General features: G+C 37.0%; 1 protein-coding gene across 12 annotated transcripts in view; it reads left to right on the top strand.

Annotated features, from left to right (window-relative positions):
• The window catches only part of RIMS1 (regulating synaptic membrane exocytosis 1), a 301,446-nt gene that overhangs the window by 131,691 nt on the left and 157,288 nt on the right, over positions 1 to 12,467 (top strand). For 10 of the 12 annotated variants that reach the window (XM_066314990.1, XM_066314996.1, XM_066314993.1 and 7 more), the window contains exon 1: positions 9,058 to 9,106. The exons of 1 other annotated variant lie outside the window; for it this stretch is intronic. Coding sequence is in view for 1 of the 11 variants with exons in the window: in XM_066315004.1 (XP_066171101.1) it covers positions 9,053 to 9,106 (54 nt within the window). In the remaining 10 variants the exon portion in view is untranslated. Of the gene's footprint in view, positions 1 to 9,052; positions 9,107 to 12,467 lie in introns of those variants that run through there. One more of the 12 variants, XM_066315004.1, reaches the window with a different exon arrangement.

A 12,467-nucleotide genomic window follows, 5' to 3' on the forward strand; every position in this document is an offset into this window, starting at 1 on the left:
ATCATTGCCAGCTAAAATCTCTATTTTTGTTACATCTATATTATAAAAGCAGCTACTATGTTTCTTGGCTAAGAAAATCACCTTTTCATCCTTGCTGCTATTTTGGTTTTATTTTTCTGTCCTTTTAAGTATATAATCTCTCCAGCATATATTTTAATAGTAATTGCTGTTTCTTAGCAGTTCATCTTACTGAATAGCTGAAAGGTATAGTCTTTTTTCCTTCTTTATTTCTGATAGCTTTCTGGATGGCTGACTTTAGCTGCCTAGGAATTTCCTTTTTCAATTTAAACATCGCATATTATTGTATTAAATGAGTGCAAAGAACTTAGACTTCTGTACTTCAAACAACAAGGAAAGAGAGCATTGTTCAAGATTAATGTAGTATACAGCAATTCTTAGGCTTCTGTATAATAAACATTTGGGGATGGCTAAGTTTAGCAAATACCAAAAACATCTCAAAAGGAAAAGCTCCTTGTGTTTTCACAGCAAGTGGCATAGTCTCAGCGACTCTTTCAAACAAAATGCTTGAATCTAATTATATAGTGGAGAGGAGAAGAAATAGACATATGTAGATTTAGAAATTGAAGAGTCACTTCTGCTTTGATTTAATTTGAAAGGCAGCCATTATAATCATACAGAGGACTTGGTGCTATAGTCTGACCTATGCAGAGCATGACATTGAGCACAGATCTTAAACCTTTCAGTTCTGTCATAGTCTACAAGCAGCAAGTTCCTACAAGGGTAGCAATGCTCTCATCACTTGTGCTCAGGGCAAAAAAATAGAGAACTCTTCTAGAGGTTGAATATTAAGCATCAGAATAGGTTGTTTCTTTAAAATAAGCAGGGGAGGAAAAAGCGAAGGATTTGCAAATAAGGACTGCAGTGCCACATGATTATTACAAAAGCTGCTGGATGTGCTTTGTTTGCATTTAGAGCTTTAGTGTCTCACAACCAATCTGCCGCTGTTTTTGCTGTGCACTGAGAGGCCTGGTAAGCTCATTTGTGAGGTGGTTTGTCATAGGGCATGTGAGTGTAGGCTTGGTAATGTCTTATGCTAATTATGCCTGAAGAGAAGTAAAGCTCACCTAAAAGCATTTCTTTTAAAAGAGAAAGGCAACCCTGAATCCCCAGATGCCTTCTTTCTTTTCTGAAGGAAAAAAAACTAAGCCCAAAGAAAAAAACCCTCAAACCAAGCAAAGGAAGTAGAGTTTTCTCTGCAGTAAGTTTTATTTGTCCATGTATCATCTCTGTTCCAAATGCAATAACTTTCGCTATGTGACAACAAAACAATCCAATTTTGTTGCTTTTCCAGCAGACTAGTTTCCTCATAATCCCTGGTATTTGTCCTACTTTCTCCCTATTGTCTGTCTAAATTTTTTTCCTCAACTTGTTGCCTCTCTCTCTTTTCTCTTCACCCTTTGAACCCTTTTGTCTGTTCGTCCATATCCTCTTGGACATTCATTCTCCTTCTGAGGCCACCTCATCTCACAAGTCTTCCCTTTTCCCCTGTATTCTTTTGTCTAAAGAACTGAAGTAGTTAAGGGAAAGTTATTAAAGACAACAGGGCCAGAAGAGCCTGACTTCCAGTAAACCAGTCGTATTTAAGCTGGGATAAACCGCTGGTTTTAGTATAATCACCTAAAAGTTACAGAGACAACCAGAATAAAACAGTCCTAACCTTATAAATGTGTAGTCTACTGACCTGATTTCAGTGTAAAGTTAAAATTAATTGTAAACTAAAGAGAAATACAAAGCAATTATTAAATTCAGATTCTAGAAAGAGTAGATACTACTGAAATAAAATATTCTGGAAAACCTCTCCCTGTGACTGTGGATGAGGGTGGAATTGTCTGATTTGTTTATTATGTCTGTTTTGGATTTAAATAACTGAAGTTGATTTGTTTGACTAAGATCATTCTGCTGGCTGTGTTACATAATGTGAATTAAAAAAAGCTCAAAGATGGAGTCAGAAGAACATGCAAGGATCAAATCAAAACTGAGACAAACAGTAAGTGAGCATAGAATGTTTATCACACAGCTTGATCAAAATGATCTTTGCAGTTCACAAAATGGGCACAGTCTTTCAGCCCAGAAGAAGGCTGATGTCGCTGAAAGTTATTTTTTGATATATAGTGTGATCAGAGGTACTCCTGCTTCCTGCAAATTCCATTTTTTGTGTTTAGTGTTCGGCTACTTCAAATATGGCTGAATATTCAGCAAATATCAGTATGCAGGAAAGGTGATCCAAGTTTAGGTAACAGGAGATGGACCTCACCAGCTCTGAAAGCTGTTGCTATGGCAAAACTACCTTCTACCAAGCAGGAAATAAGAAAGTTCTCTCCCTTAGTTGCTGACATGATTATCTTTTTTTTTTTTTTTTTTTTTTTTTTTTTTTTTTTTTTTTTTTTTTTTTAAACAAAGGATCTATCTGGCCATTAAATTTAACTCCTGACGCACAGAGAAACCTGCAACACACAAATGCCTTACCTGATGAAAAAGATTGCTTCTGTTAAACAGGCATGTGAGCCCAAGTCCAGCTCATGGTCCCTGTATTTGTACCACCATGAAGTAGGCATCCCTCTATTTCAGATAATGAAGAGGCAAAATATCCTTAACTGTTGCCTCTTCCCCGAATAGCCTTAAGTTGTCACTGCACTATATGCCTTTTATTTGTTTAGGAACTACAAAGCCTCATTAGATATCTGAGAATATACAGGTAAGTGCAGAAGATCAGAATGGTTCTCCTCATCTAGCAAAGTTCTGATCTCAAATTTTAACCTGGTTTTGTAATAGTAGCTTCATCAGATAACAAAATGTCATTACTGTTTGATTTTTCTAAGTGTATTGTTCGGCACTGCTTTACATCATCTTACCTTATTGAAACTTCCCTCTTTCCTTGTGTGGTCTGCCAGTAGTATTGCAAATTCAGAATAGTAAACTTCTGATATTAATACTGGGTATAGTCTGTAAATTGGCTGTCAACGATGTGCTGTTTAGATCAGTTTAAAAATTGCAATATTCTTACACTGGCACAAAAAAATCCTAGTGCATTTTCCTGTCCCATTTTCCTTTTCCTTATCTTTTGAATCTTCCCTATTCAGACCCAGTTGTTTAACCCTTTCTCAGTCTCTCACAGTCTTTGCTTTCCTAAAAATCTGCACTTTTTCTTACCAAAAACATTGTTTCCCCCAGTTTTTTTTTTAATAAATCTGAAATATCCACTCAAATTTGTTGTAGAACACTGATATTCTCTCTTCCCCTTCCTCAAATCTTCCATCCCAGATTTACTGAGATTCCTTTGTGCTCGAGCTTGATAGCACAGATAGCACAGACTTAATCAACTTAGCCTCAGACTCTGCACCTGGAGCGAAAGGTGGGAGAATTAAAAGAAAGGACCGTGGACATCTCAGAAGGTAGGATCAACAAAGATGAAATTTTCAAAAAACCCAAACAACAAAAAGCCAAAAATCCTGTGTCATCCTTTTGGTAAGGGAGTAAATGCAAATCAGATGTTGAGCCAACTCTTAGAGTATGTTGTTTCCTCAGGATACTCTGGTGGCCTTTTCATATGATGAGATCAGGGTGCTGGTCTGTGTAAGGTAGAACGTTGTATGAATAAAGGGTGTGTTTGTTTTAAACATATAAGAAGTTTCTGTGATGAGTGGGAAGTGGGAAGGATCTGCTTTCCATAATTATAAGGATTCCATGCATTTACATTCATAACAAAAAGTCTTGCTTAAGTATTTCTAATTATGTGAAATAAACTATAAACTTAAGGATCAATCTGGGATAGATGGTGAAACCTGAATATATGTAACATGTATAGGGCATAATCCTATTGGTGCTTTGTCAAAACCCTTACTGGATATAGTGATTGTCGAAGAATACTGAAAGTACCATATGGTGCTCAACACTCCTCAAGCATGTTAAGTTCTGTCCAGTTAAATTTACACCATGGTGCTTTTTTTTTTCTTCTGAAAGCTAAATATTTCACAAATAATAATTTGTGAATTTTGCTCTTTCACTGAGCATTTATTTTCTTTCACGAGAGTTTTCTTTTGTTTTCTTGAGGATTAATGCAGGATCAATCTGGTGGAGGTTTGTGATAATTTTGTTTCAGCTTATGTTTCCAGGTTTATCAAGCTTCTGTTTAGTGCTGTTATCTGTATGTGATTTAAAAAAGGTATTTGTAACAGATCAGAAAGCATTTCACATTTTTGTGCTCAGCCTCAGGAGGACTGTCCCAGGCAGTGGTTGTGAGCCAGGGCTGTGTGTGGAGCTGCCACAGGCTGTGTGTGCCCAGGCACAGGAGGAAGCATATGCTTGGTGCCACTCTCCTCCTGCTGTATCACTCACAAATTAGATGCCTAATTTCACAATCTGGTTGCAAGGCTCTGACATCCTTATTCTAGGCTTTGTGTGGACTTGGGAGTGTGGGAGCTCTAAGCAAAACCCACCAGCCAGAATTTCTCAGCACAGGAGTTGGTGGGGAACAGAGAAAAATTGTGTCTAAGCAGAGTTCATGTTCATAAATCGTGATTCTCTGCAAGTAGAAAGATGATTAATCCAAGTGGTCAGAGAAGATTTCTGTCAAGCTGCGTGGCAGAGATCGTTGCAATGAGATGATCCTACAATATGTCAAAAGTATGCTCTTTTCTTCTCCCAAACATTTTGTTCATCCAAACAGGATTTTGGGCATTTGGTATAACTGACAGATCCAAATGTGCTGCACATGCTCCCTTATGTTCCCTTGGCAGCTTGTTGCATCATCCATAAAAATCTTTTGTCTTAACGTGATTGCCACTCTGCTGTATATCCAGCCCATTCCCATTAGGAGTATCCCTGAACTGCCTGCTGTTCTCTGTTGCCTTCTATCCCTATTTGCACAGCCAGTGATAATCCTCCTCTTCCTCACAGCCCCTGAGTTTTTGAATCATGCTTCATAGTGCTCTGTTAGTCTCAGCTTCACTGTCTCTTCCTATGGATCCAAGCAGTGTCTGTAAGCAGTGTCTGTCTATGAGCTTTGCTCATTTCCTGTGTCCATTTTTCTTTCCCCTGAAATTGCCTCTGCAGACAGAGGTGCCCAGAAGAGATCTCCTGGTGACTCCATGCTCCTGGTGTCTGTCCAGGCCAGTATGTTCCTCTCATAAATTCAACAGTGATAGGCATTGTACAGGTTGGGAACCTCAAATACATGTTTTAGGTAGACAGCCTCTCAAACCCATCCCCAGTTAAAGATAGTCTGGTTCTGAGTATTTCTGTATTTTTACTGCTGTTTGTAAATATGTAAGTGGGTAAACAGATTTGTCTCTGTTTTACGAATAGCAACTAAAACTTTATGCAGTCCTGACTGTAAAGCTGTTTCATGCCATTTACCTTATTTTGTCAGATTTCTGTAATGTAAAAAAAAAAAAAATATTTGTGTTCTATAGATACACTAAACTTTTTTAGTGTTTTTTTGAAGAAGGTTAGAAGAACACACAACTATTATCTGTGAGATAATAATTCCTAGGGTAACTTAATAGTCTATGGGGAATGGAGATTTATGTTACAGAAAATGTGACTAGCAATTCATGGCTACTATGTTGTCAAAAGAAACTGAAGGAAACTCAGGCAAGGGAAATAAAGTTGAAGAAGAATCTAATCTATGAGGAAAGAGACCAAAGCTGTAGTCTTGCTTTAGAAGATCACAGCTGTAACTATGATAATGCAGGTTTTGTAGTATTTTTTTGTAATACCATTTGTTAACTTATTTCTTTGTGTAGCAGATTTAGAAAAGAACTTGCAAGAGAAGAATATTCAAATTACTGTATGTAAATGTGCTGCTGTGAATTTTTAGACACTACGGCCTTCACTACTTGTGATTCTGCTTTCTTCCTTGAACTCCAAAGATATTCTCAGAGAAGTACATGTGTCTGGAACATGGCTATGTGCTGTTTTAGAAATGATATTTCATATTGTTACTTTAGAGTTGCCTAAGTGTCTGAGTTCCAACACTCTGTTTGCTGCAGGATTACTCTAGATAATATTTAATTTTTTGTGTAAGTTGTCAACTTTCTGAAAGATTGGCAGCAGTAGTTGAGAGATTTTGGCAGAAGTACATGTGAAGAAAATCAGGTGGTTTTTTTGTTCCCTTTTTAATCTTGAAGTGACTAGTAACACAGTTGCTAACAGCACTGGCAACAAAACTAGCATGAAATGGCTTTTTGATGTTAACTCCTTGAATGACTGCTCCACTGTGTCTTTTCCCCCTCTTATAGGCAGGTTTTTTAGCTGCAGATTTAAGAATCTAGACCAGGAGCATGATTAGGACCAGTATATGAACTGTGTGCTCAGTTGCATAAATGTTGTTGCGCGATGCCATTTTTCATGCCCTGTGTACATAAGACACATACATATGGCTGGCACATGGGACCTCACTCCTGAGGCAGCCAGGTGGGATATGCTGACTTACAGCTAAAGGCACTAGGGTATCAGTAGACATAGGATTTTATTTTATTTCACTGTTTCTGTGCGAAAGTGAGTGGACTCTCTTTGGCTGGAGACCTGCATACCTGCCATGCCTACAGTCATTTCAGTGTAGACAGGAACAATTGAGGAGTCTTATTCAAATCCTTATTTGTACACATAGAATCACATTTGAGAACATCCTAGGGAAGCAGGAAAAGAGTGGGAGGTGCAGTCTCTTGTGCAAGTGGAAAATTCTGGTAAGGCAGACTTCTAAACATCCCTCCTGGAAGCTCTCAGTCAAGCTTGTAAACAGCACCACAAGGTAACAAGTAGTAGTTCTGTGAGCAGCCTCATTTGCTATGAACATGTTTTGTGCTTGAATTGCCATGTCGATTTTGTGATGACAATAAGGATTGCATTAATGAAATATTTATAGGGCTTTTATAGAACTGCATGTTTTATGTAACTTTTAAAAAATAATCACCTGGAAACTTCCATGCCTGTGCAAAATTTGATTGCATTTGTCCAGTGGGGTAGCACATTGTTGTAGGGTGCAGGCAAAAAATAGGGAAGAACCCAATCAGTTGTCTGCAGAATCTTCCTTTTCTTGCCAAACTGGAATAAAAATATCTAGCTGAAAACCTAAGTTCTGATGAAAATCTGCTCTGGAAGAAGCAGATTCCATAGGAATGGAAGAACAGAAAGTATTAAATTAAAATGGCTGTGTTGTCACTGTCCTGAAATGGCTGAGCCCTGTATTTCTTATGACCATCAGCATGGGCAAAGTGGTCCTCTCTCTGGTTAGAGAGGTGGGCAGCAGAGAACAGCATGGTCCTGTTGAACCCTTCAGTCTAAAGGAGAAAAATCAGAACCTAGACTTCTCAGCTACTTCTTTATTAATAAATTAAACATAATCTGGGACTATTCCTCAGTTTTGGAGTATCAGTGTGAGTAAACAAGGCTACTTGAAACACTCTTGGTCTTCTGCCTTTAGCATTTTCTTATCAATTTTTCCTGGGAGGTGGGGAGTTGGAGTGTTCTGTGGTACACCTCCAGGAAGCACCCAGTTTGGAGTCACCTTGCTTTGAAGTAGAGCAGAGATCCTAGCAAAATTACTGACTATTTTGTGTCATTTGGCTTCAGTGCTCAAAAATGTTTCTGTGTAAGACTACTGTGCCAGTATTGGTGTCATTTCAAGACGTAATTCATTGGGAGATGCTGAGACAGTGCTGTAGGCAAAATGTACCCTTATCCCCATTTACCTCTGTTTCTGGTCACATGACTTCACTACTCATGAAAAAAATAGCTATAACAGAGAACAAAACCAGTTTAAGAAAATATAGATAAGTTTTTGCAATATTTTTAAATACAACTGGCTCCTGGGAGAACCTGAATGTCATGTAACAGTATACAAGTGAGTGTGTGGCACAGGGAACCTTCCTGTGAGCAAGAAAGGGAGAGAGCAAACCCAGATAGGGAGAAAGGAGAATAAGAGAGGAGGGAGTTGGAGAGAAGATCTTCCCTTTTGCTGAGCAGGAGCTATTGGATGCACCCAGTTGTCTGTACATGTTGAAAAATATATTTAATGGAAACTTGGACTCATGAGCACAGTTTCATTAGAAAGGCAGAGTTGCTTATTTATTAACATTTTAGACTAATGTAATTATTTAAGTAGATTTTCATGTTTATTTATTTATATTTTAACAGAGTGAAGCAATCATGAAATTTTAGTTAGGTTTTTATTACAGAAATAATTTTGATATAGCAGAAGAGATAAATGCAACGATTTATAATAATTTCACTGTTTGCTGCATGGTTTTTTGTTGTCTCAGAAACATTAAGTGATGCATAATCTAACTTAATTTTGTGAATGAAAATTTTGCAAAAGCTAATTGTTATTATTTCTTCTCTTTGACTTTCATGAGATGACTTGAAAGGCAGTGGCAGAGCTCTGCTGAAGTTAATGGTGCCTAGGCAGTGAGGAGGGTCTGCCTAATTAGATTGTCTGAAATAACTAGTGTCTTCCAAAAGTGTGTAGAAGGAATGTAAATTAAATAATAACCTGAGAAAATGTTGTGTGTACACCCTTCAGAAGGGAAATAATTCAGATAGTGTGAAGGTTCAGTAAGGAATAGCTTGTGGCCTGCTCTATTAGCACACTTGTTACCTAATCTGCTGCATAGGGATGAAGCAGGATCCATGGGAGTCAGCCTAACTGTGGGATTTCAGTTTCTAAACTCAGGAAGCATAAAGGAGTGTGCTCCTTATGGACTCTTCTCAGAATCCAGGCTTGGGTGAAGGATTTGGGGAACTTGCTCTGACCTCAGTCTGAGTTTTGCCTGGTATGTGTCACATAAATTTGATGTAACTTTTATGGCCCCCACAATGTGACTTCAGCCTCCCAGTGCATGTTTGGAAGTCTCCAGTTTGGAATTTGAAAAAAAGTCTTTTTTCTGCGTTCTAAAATGCAGATCTGAAATACATAATTATGTAAAGTTGTTCTTATTTTTGTAACTGAAAATGCTTTTTCTGTGTGTATAGTTATATATATATATATTACTTACTATGGGCTCTTTCAAGTTGGAATTTCATGTTGTGTTAGTACAGGAATACTGTTCCTCCTCATTGCGGATCACATTCAGCAGTACCTGTAAGAGTAAGTTTGAGGAATATTTTTTCTGTGAATGAAATACTCTGTATTCCACATGAAGGCAAGCATGGGATCCTTCTAGCATGTTTTCACGCAGCCTGTGAAGTTTCCACATAAATCTGTGTGGGAACTGTTGACCCACCTGTGCTGAGTCCTGTGTGTGCCACTGGTCTTTTTTGTTATGTAGCAGTAAAGCCCAGAACCCTTTGCTATGCTGTGAAAATGCACCTTTTTCCAGAGCCATGCATATGAACCCTTTGAATGAAGAACACCCTTTTACTGGTTCTCTTTAATAGCTTCACGTGTGAAATTGCATTGACGTGTGCAAGGATGCAATAAACCAGAAACAAACCCAGAAACAAAAAACAGACTCTGGATGTCTTGAACGGCTTAATGTAGCACTTCATCAGAGCTCACTGTCCAGAGGAGAGTAAACAGAAACTATTTTTGAAGTGACAGACCAGAGTAAAATTGTCTAACATTCTTCATTTTACTGATGCATCGCGTGGAGGTCCAGAAGCCACATTAGAGAACTGTAATCCTTCATCAGAGCATTTGCTTGGTTGCCTAACATCTGTGGATTGTTAAGATAAGTTATTACACAGACCTGCTTTAGTTTAGATTAGTTTGGACCATATCCCAGTATATTCAATCAGGATATAGTTCCTGCATGCTGCTAAATTGCTTGCTCCACATACTTCTCTAAAAATGTTTTTCAATATACAGTTTTGCCACTGAAACTCTTCTGTCACCTCAATTTTTGATTTTTTTTTTCCTCTTAAAGAAGAGCTTTTATTTTTTTCCTTTTGGATCAAATAAATCTCAAGGCAACTGTAGCATGTTTTAATTCCTGAAGAGATTCCTAAACAGGGATGGTAGTATAGCTTCTATGTGAGTATAATACTGATTTCCTGTGTGTATAATCTGTGGTGATTGGTATGTACTGTGTCCAAGATGCAGAGTTTAAAAATAGCTGTACGAAAATGGGTCTTGTCTAGTATTTCTTCTTTCAATATTCTGTATTTTTCGGAGTCTCTTTGTGCATTAGCTATTCTTATTTGTTTGTATCTCATAATATTTTACATAAAATTATTTACAGTATCAAAGGTGATTATGTAAACAGTATTTTCTTGAAGTTTGTTACACAATTTATACATATTTAAAATTATTGAATACATTAAGTTGTAAAGGAAGTATGTTACATACATACATATGTATGCAATTTAATTAGGATAGTTTGCTTTTACATTAGTATTTCTTATCCTTTAAACAAACTGTAGTTTATTTTTTAATAACACTTTTTTTAACGTTTTTTGGAAACTGATAAAATACAGGTAATGACATTCTTTGTTACTGTCTTTGGTTTATAGCACTGACATAGATTTTATACACAGACACATTTGCATGCACACTTGCTATCTAATGAGCTAACAGCTGTGGTAGATCCTATAAAAGCATTTTAAAATTTATTTTTTTTATTTGAGTCTTGCTGTTAATTTGAATATCTGTACTAATAATCTGACAGACTAAAAGTCTGTTCTGTTTAGAACAGGAAGTCAAATAAACTGAATTGCTGGTTTTTGAGGTGTACTAGATGGAATAAATTACACATTTTGGAACCAAGGGTTTTTTTATATATATATAGGTCTACTATTTATCTCTGTCAAAGTTGCTTTTCTATTTTCCTACTGAGTGTTATTTGTTTTCATCATGATATATTTTTATGTCCCTGCTGGAAGAACTGTAGCTTTTGATTAAGGTTGGGTCTCTTTTAATTAATGTATTAGTAGATACTTTATTATCCTTCTTAAATATAAGAAATATAGCAGTCATCTTTTGTTAAAATCAACAATCCTGACAGAGGGTAAAGAGCTGAATGTCTTCTCTGTGTGGTTTGGTCAAACAGTGCAGAAATGCACTTGGAAGTTCTGACGTAGTTTTCCGACCTAAAAAGATAGTCTAGAGTGTTTTAAAAGATATTCTAGAGTGTTTTAAATAAATGTTAATTATTTTAAATATGTAATATGCCTAAAATTTTCATTGTGCCTTGTTAGCCACTACCTCCACAGGCCAGAGACTAAAAGAGCTCAGTAGTAGAACTTTGTCCTGTTTCAATTTCTTCCATGAAGTGTTTTTTTCCTCTTCTTTTTAATTTTAAGTGCTGTATAATTTTGTGACTGTTACATCATTCCTGTGTTTACACAAAATAATTCAAGCATATTTTTCCTTCCAACTTTTGTCATCCTTCTTAGCCTCATAGCAATTTTACCCATTCCTATATATTTTCCATATTAAATTGAGAGATTTTCTTTACCATTTTCCTTACTAATAATCAGCTTTGTTTCCTCTCAACTCTATTTTTATTTCTGATAAAAATCCTCTCTCTTCTATGTCCTTCTATTCATGCATTTTGCCTAGTTTTTCTTCTTTCTGAAAACTGCTTTTTTCTTTATCTCATTTTTTTCTTAAGTTTTCACATACTTTAGTCTTGATTCACCATTTATTTTTCACTGATGAGTTGCTTCTGTACGTAAGACTGTCTCTACAGTATACAGACTGGAAACATAGAGTCTTTCTTTAATGTGTGTGCTCCTGTATATCTGTGTGTAATGAATTAAACTCCCCAATTTTTTTAAAAAAAACAAACTAGGCGCCACAGTCTATGCACGCTGCTTAACTAACATTTAATGTTAAATTAATTTTAACTTAACATTTTAAAATTTATTATTTGCAGCTATAACTCAAAGAGATAATGATGATAATTTGCAAGTAGTACAAAATATGGTACTTTTGCATTCTTTTCATTGGTGTATTTAGTTTTCTGTTAGTAGATTTCTTAAGGTTTTACTTTACACCTCTAAGTAGTTGCAGTAGGTGTAGCTAAAATCATTCACAGTACATAATGAATCTATTTGCAGGATGATGTGGTGTTACTTAATGTGAGAAAATTTAATCACAAGAAAATAGTGTGTCAATTTGGGAAACTGGGAGTTAGCTGGGCAGGACACTGCCCCCTAAGGTACAAGTCCTGTTTACAGTCTGGTGGGCTTGTCTGTCCTGGCAGCAATCCACACCAGTGGAAAAAACCCAACCCACCCTCCCTGCATCAACCCCCCCAACAAGCACTGGTCATGTTGTCGGTGTCTGTTCAGAGGAGAGCTAGGGCTGGGCTGAGGGAGGATTGCCACAGGTAGGACGGATGTATATTGACTACACATTTTGGAGAAGCTCGCATAGCATGTGCCTGTAGGATGCTTGGCTCTAGCCAGTGGAGAAGCATGTTCTGGGTCCTGTCATGAGCACCAGCCTCACTAGTTCAGAGAGCTGGAGGTCGTACCTGCTCTGCAGTAATGAGCATGCATTCCAG

Source organism: Sylvia atricapilla, chromosome 3, assembly GCF_009819655.1.
Source record: "Sylvia atricapilla isolate bSylAtr1 chromosome 3, bSylAtr1.pri, whole genome shotgun sequence".
Taxonomy (NCBI): Eukaryota; Metazoa; Chordata; class Aves; order Passeriformes; family Sylviidae; genus Sylvia; species Sylvia atricapilla.